Consider the following 18,899-nt stretch of genomic DNA (forward strand, 5'->3'; position numbering starts at 1 on the left):
AGGCTTGAACTCTGGTTTGACTGATGATAGCTAGGTCAGATCTGGCTTTGTGCGAGTGAAGGAGGGGTTCTGGGATGGTGACAGGCAGCATGATGAGTTAAGACGCTGCCACGGCCCAGCAATGAGAGAGAAATCAGAAAGTCTCCTATCCCCCTCTCAGTAATGAGCCACACCTGTACACTGCTTTAAATACCAGAGAGAAGCTTTAAATGTCAGGTGCAATTAAAGCTTATGATTCAAGGCTGCACAAATCAAATCAAGGCCCCTGAGTTCACCCAAGTCTGTGAGAGCAAAGGCGAGATGGTGAAGAGATGCCATGGACCACTCTTCCTTTACCTTACACTTCAATGGGCCTCTCAGCCCAAAGGTGATAGTAAAGTTTACTACCATTCGGCTGAACTTCTCCATCTTCCCAACTCCATACCTTTATCAAGGGAAAGGTTTACTGCTCGTTCTGGTATATGAGGTGAAAAATGATCAGAGAATTGTTGAGGTGTGGTTTTACTTAAACACCTGAAGCGGTTTGGATAAGGGCACTGACAGATAGGTGTGAAGGTGTGTTCAGACCAAACGCAAAGTGGATTTGCGTTACTCGCTTGAATATCGCTGCTGGAGTGTTTGTGAAAGTTCACCCTGAAAAGCCTTTCCGAGCACTCCTTTTTGAAGAGAAAGAGGGGCTCACCTCCATTGATACCACATCCCTTAGCAACGTTTATTTCCAAGATAATCATTATTGCTGCCTGTTGTGGAAATCAAAGATATCAAGGAAACACTGTCAGGTCTGGATTTCTAACATCATTCTGAGGTGCACACAGCTCAGTACATTTCACTGCTTTGTCCAGAAACAGCTTCTGGATTACATCACAGCGCTGATAGGCTGTGACACAAGAACTTTTTGCTCAAGTTGAAAGTCGTGGATGCACCCTCGCATTGACTTGGAAAACGTTCATAACAGTTTTCAAACAAATGCGTTTTTTATCCAAGCAATAATACAAATCTAAAGCTATTCTATTTATTATCAGAGAAGATAAACAACACCCACCAATAGTTCACATCTGGAAAGCTGGAACTGCTTTAACAATTACTTTTATTTGTTTAAGCTTGAAGCTTTCATTTAAATTCCAACTTTAATTCAACCTTTATGTAAATTCTTGAAGTAATAAATTAAATATAATCTGGTCACATATTTAAATGACAGCAATGACCTGTGACAGTTTACCTTGTCCTGCTGGATAACCGAACATTTTATTCCTCTAATAAAGAAACAGAATTTAATTCCTGCCGTTTTGTTAGTTATTAGTTACTTTTTAAACCAAGTTTAAAGGATGTTAAGGGTAAATATTATGGCGAGTACAAGTCTTAAGTTTCCAGTACAAAAAACTGTTGCTTTAATTTGCCCTCCGTTTCATCCAAGACATGTAGCACAGCCTACATTTTACTGTCGCGCTGCTGACTAGGCAGTTGCGTTTCTCGCAATCACACTAATTGGTCTCCTCTGCTGCTCACCTCCAGGACCCTCGTATGTTCATACAGATAGCAAAATAAGGCTCTTAAAGAAAACACACGCTGAGAATAATGAGATTTTGCATATACCGGGAAATGTAACAGAAAATGGTGACATTTCAGTTTGAACCTAGGTGACTCTTCTTAAACAATTCACAGACAAAAGGAGGACACATAGGCTTCATTCTACCTATTACTGAGAGATCATTTTATGAATTAAGTCACAATATAATACCAACAGGGATCTGCTTAGTTGTAAAAAATCTTTAAAACAACTTCAGAAAATTCCAGGCAGGCAGTCATTCAAGGAAAACATGTCACTGCTTCCCCGTGAATGAAAAATGAACACGGGAGGGTAAATAAAGCAATATGACCAGAGGGACCAGGAATTCTGCGGATAAGTGTCAGCTGCGGAGAAAAAATGAAGCATTTACCTGTTTGTAATCCAATTTCATGATGGCTTTCTGTAGATATCGGACTCCTCCGTGAATGAGCTTGGTGCTCCGGCTGCTGGTGCCTGATGAGAAATCGTCTCCCAGCACAGGGCAGTTTTGAGATTTGACAATGGGAGCCAAGGAAACACATCAACATTTGGATACTTATTGTCCCAAATCTTTAGAATGGATCAAGATGCTATTCACATATGCACAACTTTCCACTGTAATATTCATGACGAGAACAATATTGTGAGGCCATACATATTCCATTGGTTAAAAACCACAATCATTTCCACCAGTATGACAGCATGAATCTCGAAAAGGAAATGCAAGTACGGAGAACACAGTTATAGAAACCAAACATAGAAAAAAGATTATTCTAGAAAACATTGTTTCTCTTCTGACATTGATTTAGAAATGTAGGACTTCCATAACATTTTTAACATAGACATCGCTCTTAACTTTGCCTATTAGAAGCTTCTTTGCTCTCCCAGATGGTCTGCCAATCCCAGTTTTGAAAAGAAGAAAGGAAGAATAACGGAGGATTAGAAGAAAGTGTTTGAAAACCCCCCTCTACGCCACCATTAGACAACCCAAGTAAATGAAGGGGCAAAACACATTTAAGAAGCCTCCTACTAGCGGCATGGCTAATTGATTTGGTATGTAATGGTAACCACAAGTGGATACTCCTCTCATTGGAAGAGAACAAAGGAGAGACCATTCATTTTGTTGGTGATTGGACTAAAGCCCGTAAAGGAGAAAAATCCTCCCAGTCTAAACACGCTGCTGCTCTCGACTTCATAGCAGACATGCGAAGCGTCTTACAGATCAAACCCCAGAGAGATGGCTTGGAAGCAACTCCATCACAATGGCAGGGAGGTTACGCAACATCAGGATGGAGAATGCCCATTTGTGGTTGCAAACAGGGGCCGAACAAGAGTCTGCCATGAAAGATGCTCTCAAAAAGCTCTTCCCAAAAAACGGTGGCAATGCTACTCAAACAGGAGTAACGAGTGCATTTGTTGGGGAAACATGTTTGCGTCAATTCACTATCTTTATACAAACTGGATCATCTGCACTGTAAATCCAAAAAGATAAAGCAGTTATGGCCCCAGAAACAACTGGTGTACTCAAACTAAATAGCCTGCTACGCGGAGGAGAAGTAACTCCAGCTCTTTATTATCAAACCAGAGTACAAACTCAAGCATAACTCCAGTGAGCCGATAAAGCCATCGAGCTCCTGTGAGACCTTCATAAGCCACTCTGAACTCTGAGCTCATCCACGTAGACGGTTTGTACCTGTTCAGCCGCCTCCATGTGCGATACATGGGCCAACAGCATCCATGCAAAAGAAACCCAGTCATTAATTTCATTGTCATGTGACTCCAGGGGACAGTACACATTAATAAATGTGTTTCATTATTATGCATATGTCTTTATATTCCTTATGATTGATTCAGTAAAAAAGAAGCCATGCATTTTCTGTGACAAAGCTGTCAGACACCATCAAGCAATAAAAAACAATACATCACATGCTTATTTATATTCCACTCCCAATAACATTTCAAAATGTTGTCTTTCTAGATTAATCACACAATCTGCATGTGGCACGCAGACGGACAGCACTGGGACATGTTAACTAGGAAACTTGACTAATTGCAACACATGTACTTTGTAAAGAAGATTATGGCTCAGGATTATCTCAAATAAGCAAAACAGAAAAAGACAAATGACAGCCATTCAGACTCTTTACAGAGGCAATAAAACAATCTGCCATCTGTTAGAAAGAAGAGTGAACAGGATGCATAAAAAACTAAAATTAGTCCCTGCTCCTTAGTATTCATCCCCATTTAATGATCTGTACTACATCAAATTAAATTATGTTACAAGCATCATCTAATATGAGGCCAATTTATTATGTTTTATTCAACAAACATAGTGTGAAACCCCCCAATGATATTAATACAACTTTGTTAACAACCCAACCCACTCAGCATTGCTCTGCAACATCTCAGCTGTTTTCTCTTGAGTACGACTATCAAACGCAAGCCTCCTGCAGCACATCACCGCCTTGTGGAAGGCCATGCCTCCTCCTGCAACGCACAGAATGTATGGATCTGATGTTTTCTCAGTTGGCAGGACTTTATTAAGGAAACATGGAGTGGTGGAAAGTAACTACGTACATTTACTCCAGTATAGTTAAGTACAAATGTAAGGTTTTGTGTTATGTCTATACTCATACTGCACAACAATGTGGGAAAGGGAAATGTTATATTTCTTTATAACAAATATATTTCACACCAATAGCTACTTTTCAGATTAAGATTTGACATAAAACAACAAATGAGAACATTATGAAATGCAATGCATTGTTGAAGATAGATTAAACCAGTGGTTCCCAACCTCCTAAAAACAAAAGCAGTGTCTGGTTGCTGCCCCTTGTAATGTTTTCAGATGTCTATAATGTGCTGTAAATAATATAGCTAAAAGGATCTCCTGCTACAAAAAGTAAAATGCTACATACGCACGATGCATTTGCATTAGCAATCTAATAATATTATGTTCATAAGCTAAAAAGGGACATTTCACTTTCACTCTGATACATTTCTATGGTGATGTTTGTGTACTTTTTCTTAGTTGCAATGGCGTATTTCTACATTGGTGCTTTTACTTCAGTAAAGGATGTGAATACCTCTTCTACCAATGGAAACATGGCTAGTGGCCGTGCCTATGAAGTTTACTTTATCCTAAATCCTAAACCATCTCAATACTGATCCTTCTACTGGTCTAGAAGCAGGTCTGCCTCCTTACACCACAGTTTGAATGGTGCACTACACTAAACTGAAGCCGCGAGGATGGAAATCCTCCCATACAGCTGCTCAGAGGCGAAAGCCTTCCAGATTAGGCAAAGCTTTATCCAATTCCCTCATCGTCCATTCTAGGACACTTTAGTGGGGCCGAAATGGAGTCGCAGCAAATTCCAGTACAAAAAGAAATCTGCCACAGCGAGCCCAGTATCAGCGTGAAACCTCGATAAGCAGGCTCATGTCTGTGCATGCTGCTAAATCTACTCGCACCTCAACTTGCATAAGACATAAACTGCTCATTCCTCATGTAACCAGGATAATTCAATAATTCTGGTGTTATTTTTTAGGCCAAAGCCATCAACACATTTTAACCAGTGATCTTTTTAAAGCCCAATAGCCACTGGCAATGACATGGTTTATTTCCTGAAGCCCTGCATTCATAACTATTACAAAGATATTCACTTTACACTATTAAGAGTCCTCTCAACCTTTTATAATTCAGATATATTATTAATCAAAGAGATTGACAAAGAAACTAATGGTTTGTCTGATTTTCACTGGGGTACAATCCAGCCAGCAATTGATTGTGGCACCAGGGACACCTGCAGCTTCAGAATACATTTTCACTTTCAGGAGGAGAGAAAAAAACATCACCACGAGGAAATATTGCCCCAGCACATGAATATGCAGGGACTTGATACCAGCAGTGTCATTACTAATGTTTCTGCCAATTACAGAGCATGTCATGACACTGTGATTCATGAATATTCATCGTTGACTGATATAGACAGCAGCAGTATGCAGAGGCCTCTATACCCATTTTACTGTCTCATTGTGAATGGTGAACAGGTACCTCCATCATACCATGGAGGCACCTTCCAGCTGCAAGACAAGCTGTTCCATAAGGCATTGCTAGTTAACAGTGTGTTATATAAAGGTGTATAAAAGTGATGAAGTGCTCCCTGGCTCTAAAGAGCAGGCATTAAAGCATATTAAGTAGACATTTAAGCTTGTAAAGTGGGAATCTAGAAATGGAAAGAAGACACTGAGCAAAGGGATGCCTTCAGGGTTGGGCTGTTCAATTCTCAGAAAGTTTGATACCTGCTGGTGCTTAGAAATGAAATGAGGTTTGTGTGAGGGACCAGCAGATTTTACAAACCTACTGGGCTTCAATTTAAGTGAGTGTAAGTGAGTGGATCAATTCCCTCCTCATTTCTACCCAGTTTCAGGGCTAACTAATGTTAAGTATGAAGTGGATGAATCAGTGATTATGAAATTAGAAAAAGCGGAAAGCTCATTAGTAAAAAACATTTTCTCAGTTTTTTCAATTATTTTCATACCTTTGTTCAGTTGTGTGTTTAAATACCATTTTGAGGAAGTGGTGCTTCACAGAATATTTACCTGTTCTACAACTTTATACATCTGCTCCTCTACAATTAAATAACACTTAGAAAATACAGTTCTTATTCTACACGCTACTTCACAGGTAAGATATGGCATGCAAAACATGAGATGGGCTGACTTAAGGTGCTACATTACAAATTCAGAGCATTAACACAGCAGCAAACAAGTATTTGCTATCTAAGGATATAATGAGTAGAGAGAGAGAGAGAGAGAGAGAGAGAGAGAGAGAGAGAGAGATGGGTATGACATCCAAGGCCAGAATCGACCCCTGAACATTGTGGTTCAACCCTTTCTCACTCCCAATGCGTCAAATACTGCTGCTTGGTCATTGCTCCTCCTCTTTGCACAGAGGCATTCTTTATGCAAAGCACCCGACTTGTAATTAACTCCAATGTAAACACACCTGCATCATTATTACACAATCAGAGCAACTGAGGAAGAATAAAGTGTCTGTCTGTGCATGCGTGTGTGTGTGTGTGTGTGTGCGCATGTGTGTGTGGGGTTGGTACAATTGGACGCTGTAACAAATCAGCTACCAAGGTGGTCCAGATGTTGCAATGTTGACAACCGAATGGAGGCAACCCATGGGTTGCCTCCATTCGGTTGTCGATGATATGCATGGAATTTGGAATTATGCATCTTTGAGTCAAAGTAGCAATAAACCAATGAATAAATACGCCATTTAGTAAAAGTACAGAACTATAAGCAAGAAAAAAATGTTACTTTAAAAAATCAAATGTACAAGTACTCATTATCTTAATCATAAAAGGAACTACAGCACAATAGTGGACTCTGAAAATGAAGTGTAGTGGAAGTGTAATGTAGTATTAACATTGAAATACTCAAGTATGGTAAAAGTACCCAATAATTTAACTTACAGTATACTTTTGTTACATTCACATTAATGCCTCAATCATTGAACACACACCCATATAACTTAAATACTGATTTAGAATGTGTCACTGTGGAATTACCACTTCTAGTTAAGTATCTGAATACTTAATAACTGGAAATGACCACATCCAGTCTTCCTCCACATTAACTCATCACAGCAGTAGTGAGACTCCACCTTTTCAAGCTTTGTGTCCAGATGACATGGAACATTTTAATGGATCATTCAACGCAAGTGGTGCTGATGGTGTCCCGTGATGCAAGGACCACTTGCAAAGTGACTATGGCGCTGACGTAGGCTGGACAAACCGTCTGGACTCAAAATGACTTTTGCTTTAAAAAAAAAAATTAAATTAAAAAAATTAGAAACGTATGATGAACATCGCGTTCAGCGAGTCAAGTGTGATCACTGCTCACTTCCCAGTTCCCACCCTGAGGCGACCTTTCAGCCGCTGGTCTGACTGTAACTGAGATCCATAAGCATCCTGCGACATTGCCATGGGGACAGCGTCTATATTTCTTACTAATAACGCGCTTCCCATAATAACCCCCCCCCCCCCCCCCCCCCCGGGGTGTACCTGCAGAGACAGACACGATTTTAGCGGCTAAGATGTCTATCTCTCTCTCGCCCGCGTGAGCACGCACACAATCGCCCGCCCACACACTCAAATTGGTAATGTCAGTAGACGTTTCCTCAAACAAAGTTACAAATATAATCTCGACTTCTGTGTGATTAAAACTAACTACTCACTTCAAAATGTCTGTCAATTAATTGCGCATATAAATGGGAAGTTAATTATTCTTCAGTAAAATGGCCAATTAAACGGCTAATTGTGTTTTCATTCCAAAGTCTAAATGGTAAATGAATGACAGAAACACAGTGTGACCACGTCCTGTATTTTCACACAAACTAGTTTCCATTGGTTATGCACAAACTGTATCTATATTTGTATGGTCAGTAGATGTCAGCAGTTAAAGTTGTTGTGTTGACAAACTGGAAGCCTCCTGTAAAAAATGCAAATGAAAGGTGGTCTAATTAGCACCATAGGGGCAAAGAGGAGGCAAAAAAAACACAATAACTTTCACTACGTCATTTAGCTCCTGAATATTCATAGTGCAGTGTGGAAAATGTGTAATGTACAAATCCTGCCACCAAGCCCACCTGAAAACGAATGGGCGTGAACAGCCTTAATGGGGTTAGGTTAATTAAAAGGTTAATTGTAAGAAACAGAAGCTGCTTGATGTATTGCTGGTGAACAATAGTGTCCTCTAGAGGTGAGTGTAACCATGATATATACAGTTTCCTTGTTCACCCTCCTTGCACACTCTGTCCTTGTGTGCACTGAGGACAAGGCACATACACAAACTGCTCAGAGACTGGTGGTTGCTCTGTGCGCCAATCCACTAGAAATAACACACGACGCAGCTTGCGCTGTGATGCGGCCTGCTGTAACGTGCATGTGGCCACACATCGTGTTGCACCCTAAGTGCACGCTCCCTCCTCACCTTGGCTTGATGCCTAGGCCTATATGAATGTTTAAAAATGTAGGCCAACTCCATTGGCCACAAGGTGCTGGTGTAAGATTACACAGAGATCAGTTATGCCATCGCTGCAGAACAATAAAGCCAAAACATTATTTTGGCGACTGCGTCAACTTGAGCGTTTTCTGCGTCACTCTCCATTCTGCCCGCTCCTATCACGTTTCCCTCTCTGGGGACCAAATTGGTTCCCTCGTGACAACTGGCTTCAGGCCCGCTAATTATCCCCCCCTTCCTCCTCCAGCAGCTCTATACCAGCGCTATGAATAGGCGGCCCACCCCGCAGACCGCACCCCATCTGAGGTCTAAATTTGGAACACAATTGAAATACAGAAATCCTGTCAGAAGATAACGAAGAATAATATTGACCCTCGCTTCATTAGGCATATATTTCATACAAGTGAGTCTGGCGTATTAGCCACATTGTGACATAACTGTGCCAATGTGCACTTCTCTCAATATTATACCGCAATAACAACCATCAGGCATTGAATATGATCAATACTCGACTGTAGAGATGTGAGCTGTGTGTTTTAAATGTCGAATTATAAAAAAAAAAGCACTTTTACAAGTTGGTTGCTGCAAAGTTTACCTTTTATTGAATGTTGAATGAACTGAATTGTCTGGACACAAGCACTGGCTGTGTTTTGTTGTGGTGAAAACAAACGTTATTACACACATCAATATCATTTTTTTTTTTAAAGTTTGCAGAAACTTCCAGCTCATCACGACCTCGTCTCGTTTACTCTGTCGAGTGATACATACCATGATATCACAGCACAGATTAATAATTGCCCAAAACAAGCCTGACCCAAGTACTGAGTAAACACAAGAGTGTCTGAACTGAGCCCGGAAGGGTTTAGCCTCCACTACATCTCTGCTAATGTCCATGTGGGAAGCAACATAGAGCACATACCACAAGACAAACATATTCGCCAGAAAAATTGGGGCTTGAGAAAGTTCCCACGCGGATTGGTCCATGTCGGCGTCGACGCCGATGACGTGGAGCCGTGAAACACGTGGGCCACGGCATCCAGAGCTCACATAAACAAAGCCACATTGGCCAGCCTGGGTAGTCGAAGCTAGTGTCGCTGTCAGTGCGCGGAGTCACACGGTTTGTCTGCCTGGCTTTGTTGGGTGCCGCCGCTCACGATTTGGAGCTTTTACAGAAATTGATGAATACCCCCTGCATGCTTATCGCATGGATTGAAAGTCACGATCCTGATGTGAAAAAGGTAAGATTCACTGCTTCTCTTTGCCACACAATGCGCTTTATTGTCTGTTTTCGCTGTTAAACTGCCCATGTTAGACTGTGCACATGGGCGCTGCTGATATTTCACCAGAATTTAAGTTCTCACGACTGTCAAGTGCGCGAAGTTGCTCCGTTTATCACTCTCGAATGCACACTTTAAGAAGAAGAAGACTGGTGCCGTTTAATTCCTATATGCACTTATTTTGTCTGTATCCATTCAAAGTTTTTTAATTTTTTTATTTTATGACATTTTAAACGCTGTGCATAATTCTAATTTGGTTGCATTTTGTGCGCATTTGTGTTGGGGGAATATTTTTTTGAGACATTTGTTTTATTGTATAATCAATGTCAAAGTGATGTGTTTTATCAGGGGAAGATCCACAACAGAGCCGCGTTCTTGAATCCGGACAACCACACAACTCCCGATAATACCCATTTCAAGTGTCACCGAAAAACTGTCAGAAGACTTGAGGTAGGATATGGAACATTATTTACCAATACAAATACAGATGTGTTATGTTTTCATCTTATTTTATGACGGAATCACTTATAATCGTGTTTTTACTTTTTTTTTTTTTTATATATTATTTAGAGTAATAGTAGATTGAACACTAAACCGTAAAACTCTCTTCACAGTTTGCACATTTATTTGAGGAATTCTGATGTGTTTCTACCGGTTTTGTTTTCAGCCATGCCCTGCGTTCAGGCTCAGTATGGATCATCACCTCAAGGAGCTAGTCCTGCAACCCAGAGCTACAGCTACCACCCCGCGGGAGAATACAGCTGCGACTTCTTAACACCTGAGTTTGTGAAGTTTAGCATGGACTTGACCAACACTGAGATCACAGCCACTACTTCTCTCCCAAGTTTCAGCACATTCATGGACAACTATAACACCGGTTACGACGTTAAACCGCCCTGTCTGTATCAGATGCCCCACTCTGAGCAGTCCTCTATCAAGGTGGAGGACGTCCAGATGCACAACTACCATCAGCAGAGCCACCTGCCACCTCAGTCGGAAGAAATGATGGCTCACTCTGGGCCTATGTACTTCAAACCCTCCTCGCCTCACGCCCCGAGCACACCAAACTTCCAGGTTCAGCCAAATCACATGTGGGAGGACCCGGGCTCCCTCCACAGTTTCCACCAGAACTATGTCGCGGCCACGTCTCATATGATGGACCAGCGCAAGAATCCAGTGTCGAGGCTTTCGCTCTTCTCTTTCAAGCAGTCCCCGCCCGGTACTCCCGTGTCCAGCTGTCAGATGCGGTTCGACGGGCCGCTGCACGTCTCCATGAACCACGACAACCCGGGCGTGCACCGCGGCCTTGACGGCCAGAGCTTTGCGGTGCCCAGCGCCATGCGGAAACAGGCGGGTCTGGCCTTTCCTCACTCCCTGCAGCTCGGACACGGGCACCAGCTGGTGGACAGCCAAGTGCCATCGCCCCCGTCCCGAGGATCTCCGTCAAACGAGGGTCTGTGTGCGGTCTGTGGGGACAACGCAGCCTGCCAGCATTATGGAGTGAGGACCTGCGAGGGCTGCAAAGGATTTTTCAAGGTGGGCTGACGTGACAGCAACCGTGAATCAGTGTTACTGTTATTACATGAACGATATGCTGTGTGTTCCTTATTATTCACGGCGCCCGTGAGTTATATAGCATGCCCAATTTCCCTACAAAATAATAATAAACACAAGGATTGCAATTACAATGTGGGCCCCGTTAAATATTACAGACCCACAAGTGTCTGCCTAAAATAACTTTATATGACAAGCCTATCGGTCCATACATAGTTGATCTCAAAGGAATAAGTAACATATGAAAGACCACGAGTGTGCATTTGCTGGCGGTCTATTCCCTCTTGTTGGCTCATACGGCGCAGTCCCAAACAGGAGATGAGACAGATATTATATCGTTTTTATCTTTTTCATTTTTGTTATGTTGAATCACTTGTGCAGCAAATCGCAGTCCGTGTTCTACATGCTCTACAGCCTTGGAAATAATAAGCCTGCAGAGTGACATTATGCTTTTCTTGCTTTCCAGCGCACCGTTCAGAAAAATGCAAAATACGTGTGTTTAGCAAATAAAAACTGTCCTGTTGACAAACGCCGAAGAAATCGTTGCCAGTTCTGCCGTTTCCAGAAGTGCATGGTCGTCGGAATGGTGAGAGAAGGTATGTTTAGACCATGCATTTTATACCAGTAGTTTATATTTCCCCACATGTGCGTAATAATGTATTGGATTGTTATTTATACCACATTTAAGTGTTTACGCGCAACAACAGAAGGGCATATTAATGACTCGTATGTCATGTATTTTTTCCAATGGAGTTGTCCGAACTGATAATCTGAAAGGTCGGAGAGGACGCCTACCATCCAAACCCAAAAGTCCACAGGAGCCCTCCCCACCCTCGCCGCCGGTGAGCCTCATAAGCGCACTTGTTAGGACCCATGTGGACTCCAACCCCTCCATGTCTGCTTTGGATTACTCCAGAGTAAGTAAAGTACCATGATTCCAGAAATAAAACACACACAGCACTGAAAAAGAAAAAAAAAGTTTGACAGCTACGACTCCGGGCGAAAACAGAAAGAACAAGATGTACGGTCTTTTTTAATTTCGTCTTGCTTTTAGGTAACAATTAATTGCCTTGAAAGTTGTGTGTAATACATCGCCGAACTCTTAACGTTGTCAGCCTTTTAATGTGGCATATTTTCTCCTAAGTAAATTGCGTTGAAATAGAGAACTTAATAAAAAAAGACATGCATTTTAATGGTGAAAAAGGCACCCTTCTCCCTCTTGGAAATGGGCATTGGCAATTTCACGGATTATATATTTTAAAGGACCTCATTAAGGCGCTGTTTAAATTAAATTCCAGTTCCAGGCTAACCCTGACTACCAAATGACTGGAGACAACACTCAGCACATCCAGCAGTTCTATGATCTCCTGACGGGCTCCATGGAGATCATCCGGGGCTGGGCGGAGAAGATCCCCGGCTTTGCTGATCTACCGAAGCAAGATCAAGATCTCCTCTTTGAATCCGCCTTCCTTGAACTTTTTGTCCTGCGGCTGGCGTACAGGTAAGCCGCGTAATTATTAAACAAAACTATATTGGCTTTAGATAATCATCAGCTCCTCCTTCAAGCTTCATTGCTTTGGGGTTTATTAGCTGCCCAATAAGAAGAAGGCTGTTAAATTCCCATTTATTGGCAAGCGTAATTAACGGCATTCTCTTATTAATTGCAGGTCCAACCCGGTAGAAGGCAAACTTATTTTTTGTAACGGAGTGGTGTTACACAGGCTACAGTGCGTCCGTGGATTTGGAGAGTGGGTGGACGCTATCGTGGACTTTTCTTCCAACTTGCAGAGCATGAACATAGACATCTCAGCGTTCTCCTGCATTGCAGCTCTCGCCATGGTAACAGGTGCGTAAAGGCGACTGCTCCTTGGGAAACTCTGCCTGCGCTCCAACGCATGTAAGGCAGAGCAAGTTAATGCATCGGGAATAATTTTATCTTTGTCCTTTTTTTTTGTTTGTATTTCAGAGCGACACGGACTTAAGGAGCCCAAACGAGTCGAGGATCTCCAAAACAAGATAGTCAACTGCCTCAAAGATCAAGTGACTTTCAATGGCGGTGGATTGAATCGTCCCAACTACTTGTCAAAACTCTTGGGAAAGCTCCCTGAACTGCGCACACTATGTACCCAAGGTCTGCAGCGTATCTTTTACCTAAAACTAGAAGATCTAGTCCCTCCGCCAGCAATAATTGACAAACTTTTCCTCGACACCTTACCTTTCTGAGTCTGACTCGATGGCAAGACCTCAAAGAACTTCCAAAAGACTGTTTATTAAGAGTCAGACTTGACAGATTTCTAACGTTATTATTTCTGAATATGTGCAAGCTCCGTTGGCTAATTGAACAAACAGTACGCATTATGAGTGAGGATTCATGACAAAAAAATTAAAAGAAAAAAAAAAGTATAACAGCAGTTTGATTGCTGTTTAGGCCTTTAAAAAAAATTGATTGCCAAACAAGTGGATCGGAATTTTTCTCCGGTGGACAAATTGTCAACAAAGTAAATCCGGTTGTACAATCACTTATTGTTTATTTAAAATCGTCTCTACTGATTCAGCATCAGATGTAGTATACTCCATTTGTACATTTGACCACTCACGCGCACACACATACACACACGCACATACACTGTATATTATTATAGATTATGTGATGCCTCCAATGCATCGGTTTATAACATGTGTACAAAGTTTGTTATAATGAACATTTTCTTTTCTTTTCTTTTCTGACTCGTGCCTATGTGTTTCTGACAGGATCCCAAAAAGTATCCAGAAAAGACAACGCATGTTCTAGTTTGATTTTGTTTTCCTTTTCTTTTATAGGCACTTGCTGAGGTGATGTCTATATATAATATATACCGGACACTATGTAGTCTGCTAGATTTGATACAGATTCGTAGTTATGGCACTCCTTTTATGTATGACGCATATGTGGAAAAATATCTCATCTGTATAGAAAATGAGGGACCCATGGTGTTTGTAAAACTGTCAGACATTCCTTGTTTGTATGTGCTGTAAGTATTGTTGCTGTTGAATATAAACGTTTCTATATATTTATTATTTATATTGCCAAGAGCTACACTAAGCATGGTGCAATTTAAACGATTTCAAACCATCCAAGTTCATGATGAGCACGTTGTCTATGTTTTATGTCTTATAAACGTCTAGATAGTTATGATTTAACACGTTTTGGAAATGAAAAACTCCCATCTTATACCAAGAGGTTCATGAGTGTGTGATATAGGCCCACATCTTTGACATCATGATGTACTTATAACTTCTGTAACGCATTTGGGGCCGGATTAAAAAAACCTTTAGAGAGAAATACATATTTAATGTTTACAAATAAAACTTTAAAATCAATTCTTTGCTAAATAATTTCTCTGAAATAATTTATTCTTTAAATTAAGACATCTCTGGTCGGAAAGAGCTACTTAAAGCACGAGAGAGAAAATATAATTTTGGAAATCAAACTTATTCTAATTTCTATTGTGATCGGCGCTTACAGACCTAATAAATGAAACACGTTTTAATAAGTGCTTTATTTTAATATGTTAATTATATGTGACATTGTGTAGACCTAGAAAAAGTAAGTTTGCGCATTTAAAAACTAAGAATATTTCGCAAATAACATGCAGGCCTAGTCATGTTTCATCTTGATTTGAAATGATCTGCTTCGACAAAAATATGATGCACATATTTCATCATTCTAATCGTTTTATTTAAGCCGAAACTGAGCGAATATTTCAGTGATCAAAAATTCACTGCTTCGAACCTTATAGTTGTCTCCTATATGTCATATACTTGAATCGTGAGAAAAAAAGAAGATTGTACTGACACTCCGGACATATTTTTCCGGTCTATTTGTATTCGACAAAGGAAAAAAACACAACGGATTAAATATGCGTCTTCATTATTCGCTGATAATTGATGAGCGAACAATTTTTAAAAAAGACTTCGGATATATATTTCAGTCTGTTCCTCTGGATGCTCTTTAGGACGAACGTTTATGGAAATGAAAGTTTGAGGTTGTCTTGGTGAACAGACTTTCAGGATTAAAACTGTAACGACCACCTTTATATTATTTTAATTGTAGCGGAGACAATTGTTGCGCTTCATACGGCTTCACCTGTTTTACTCTGCGAGTCAGACCAGCCACCTAAACCTAGAAATAAAAAGCCGACTACCTACAAACCTGCGATTACAAAGCGGAATAAAGTGCAGCTGAAAAGAACACATTTATTGGGGGACATTAAATCCTGTTCAACGCAGGTATACAGCTTCTTCTTCTTGTGAGTCACAGCGCTTCACTTTGCAGCGTGTGGACAAGAAAGACACGCGCAGGAGCAATTTTCTCTGTCTTACGGGTTATTTTTATTTTTTCGGAGACGAAAAAGTGACCTATTCATGTATTGTAGTTTAATAGTAGGCATAAGCCCGTTACCAACAACCCCCCCCCCCCCCCCTCCCAGGGGGACTCCGGGTCCGCGCCTCTGATTTCGGTCAGCTAAAGAAGTCCTACTCCTTTAACCTTTAAGGATCGCCCTCATACAACTACAATTCAAGCCACTTTATGGCATGCTGCATGCGCATCAAGTCAGCGGAGAAGAAAGTCATTAATAAATGTATATCTCAAACGGCATGCAGTGATTGGTCTGCACGAAGTGTCACACCGCCTCTCCTCTCCTCTCTCAGAAGAGGTAGTGACGCCAGGCTCTGAGGCATGTCTGGGACTTATCCTCCCTGATTCCACATGTATCCCATGATCAAGATGAAGGGAACAGCTTATTTTGAGAGATATTAGCAGCAGGCAATAAATTGTCTAAATAATTAGATCGTCAGTGTAACGTGCTAATTCCAAGGCAAACTGGGATTACATTCAGAACCAGTTTGCTGACATTTAGCAGATCTGTTGAAAGGGTTCATTACAGTGTCACAAGTCCTCTCTATTGACTCAAAGTACAGTTAGGTTTTAAACATGTCTCTCTCGGCACAATAAAACATGACACGAGCAGCTAATACATCTGTCAGTGTTTGTGCATGATTATATATGCTTGAGGACTTTGAGTCTAAATTAATTAAAGAGCCTATGACTTAATTTCCTCCATGCACTTGACATCAGCGGAAGGTTAGACATGGTGGTGTCAGCACAAGTCGGGCTAGAAGGGAGAAAAGAAAGGAATTTCTAGTTGCCCGTCTCCAGCTCTGGCACAGAGAACAACAAACCGATGCCAGCAGGTGAAGGTGGCCATCTTCCAAAGAAAAGCTCCTGTATACCTGCTGCTAAGTGCTTGTACACAAAGTGAGAATACAATTATAAGACTGAGTGTCATCTTCTTTGAATGCTGCTTCCCATCGAATGGATGCCACACACATACACACTCATGGATGGATATGTTGCAGCTGCACTTTTGTCTAATTCTGTGACGCAATGTGACAGGTTCACGTGTGCTCATGGATTTGAAGTGCTGTAGCTCCGCTGCAGGAGTTTTAATTCAAGTCAGGAGCCGGTCCCCCAACGACAAAAGGATACAAGTTGTTTTGACTCCAATTTGAAATGGTGTAATTCTTTGCAAAAAGGTTCCCATGTTGACGGCGTTGGCTGTGACTAAGCTTCGGTCGAGAGGTCTAATGTGTGAATTATCATGTTGGGAGGCCAAGATAAGACAGACCGTTTGCCTCATCCGATCCCCATGGTGGGAGAGCACTTGACCTTTCACCTTGGTGCTCCATGAGAACTTGTTAAGACAGACATCTGATGAGGAAAACTCTGTTGCTCAACCTGCGAGTGGAATTTCGTCTTGAAAGAGAATAGAACAAAGAATTATGAAGATGTGCACAAATATGCATGCTACATTTCATCTGACGAGAATTAAGCGTAGAGTAAATGGCACTATTTTCTTTCTTTACATTTCGTGTGAGCGAGTGAGAATTTTATTAGAAGGCTTGTGAGCAAGACCTGAAATAGATCCACATGAATTGCTTCATGACTAAAACATGCTCTTTATTACTTGACTTTCTTTCAAATGAAAGTGATCCAAACAACTCGCCTGACTTTCCAGTATGCCAGCGCACTCTGGATGTTATGTGGTTGTATTCCACCTGTCTCTTCAGCAGCCCTTGTTTATGGGCCGCTTTTCAATAACTCTGCTACTCTTCATTCATTCCAGTCGACTCCCAGATTCACTTCCTTTCATGTTACCTTTCCCTCTGTTCAGGCAGGCTGCTGTTCGAGCCCGCAGTAAAACATGTTGATTACACAACTTATGAATCTCATGAGTCCTTCCGACTATAGCTCTAAACAAAATGAATGAATAATGAGCTGAATGATGGCGCTTTGGATACGACTGCCTATAGTTATATTGCTGTGACTATTTGATTTACCATATTGAAATGCTGATGATTGTCCAATAAATAATGCAAAAAAAAATGATTTCCAAGTGGCGAGGCAGGAAAAGAAATCCACCTTGCATATAGATGGAAGTGAGCCGTGTCTGTCCCTCTCAGCCTGTGGCCCAGAGCAGCTTTATCATTCATAGGACTAAACAGACAATCAATTCAGCAGCCATGTATGAAGGATGAAGGGATGCGACAAGCTGTGAATGATGAGGAGCCAAAAATCAAAGGCCTCACTCCTTCTTAGCTCTAATGGCCATTACCAGCCCAGACAGCACCAGTAAAATGAGGTTAATCATTTCCACAGATCCTTTCAAAGAAGATTGACTGGACTTGATGCCTAGTTAGATCACTCATAAATATTTACTTCATATTAAACAGCTGTGTATGCTCTGTTATTGCACATTGATTTCTGACGGATGCTATCAAATTATTGTTTCAAGTGTGGTCAAGTTAAAACCACTAATGCAATGCTTGTAACAGGACTCAATTATGCTAACCGCCATATATTAATAATGCAATGAAATTGACAGGACATTGTGTGAGAGAGGGATTTCTTCAGGTTTCTGCGGGAATTGGGTGAAAAGAAAGTAGAGCGAGTTTTACAAACTATCACATGATCACCAGAAAGCACCAGAGTCCGAGTCTTACGTTCAGTGTTGATATATATAGGAAGTGCACCTCGAGTAAAATAGGCCTACATGTATCAGTATTGAACACACAGGCTCAGTCCTTTGACCTTATTGACAAAATGAACTCGGAAATTTCCTTTATAGAAAGACTAAATGTTTCCTCGGGCAGACATGTTTCCGATTCAATTAGTTTTAATGAAGCCGGTGCTCAGTGGTTACTGAAGTAGAAAAAACATGCATAAATGCCTGATGGTAATAGAGGACATATTAAGGAGGAAGGCATCGGACACACAGTGCGTGTTTCTAAGTGGCGAAAAAAAGCCTCTATCAGGCTGGTAGGGGCCGGTGGCTCGGGAAGCAGTGAATTATATGAGCCTCAAATGATGCATTAGGACCTCTGGGGCGAGGCTTGAGGAGACTGAAGAGCAAACTGTAAAAGCACACAAGGAAATAATCTGGTTTCGA

General features: G+C 41.3%; 1 protein-coding gene across 1 annotated transcript; it reads left to right on the forward strand.

Annotated features, from left to right (window-relative positions):
• Positions 1 to 10,524: 10,524 nt before the first annotated feature.
• nr4a2a (nuclear receptor subfamily 4, group A, member 2a) lies at positions 10,525 to 13,632 on the forward strand. Its single transcript, XM_034561825.1, has 6 exons — positions 10,525 to 11,391; positions 11,876 to 12,005; positions 12,163 to 12,326; positions 12,708 to 12,910; positions 13,077 to 13,255; positions 13,376 to 13,632. Exons 1-6 carry the CDS (start codon positions 10,525 to 10,527, stop codon positions 13,630 to 13,632), a joined length of 1,800 nt encoding a protein of 599 aa, XP_034417716.1.
• Positions 13,633 to 18,899: the final 5,267 nt, after the last annotated feature.

This window comes from Cyclopterus lumpus, chromosome 21, assembly GCF_009769545.1.
Source record: "Cyclopterus lumpus isolate fCycLum1 chromosome 21, fCycLum1.pri, whole genome shotgun sequence".
Classification (NCBI taxonomy): Eukaryota; Metazoa; Chordata; class Actinopteri; order Perciformes; family Cyclopteridae; genus Cyclopterus; species Cyclopterus lumpus.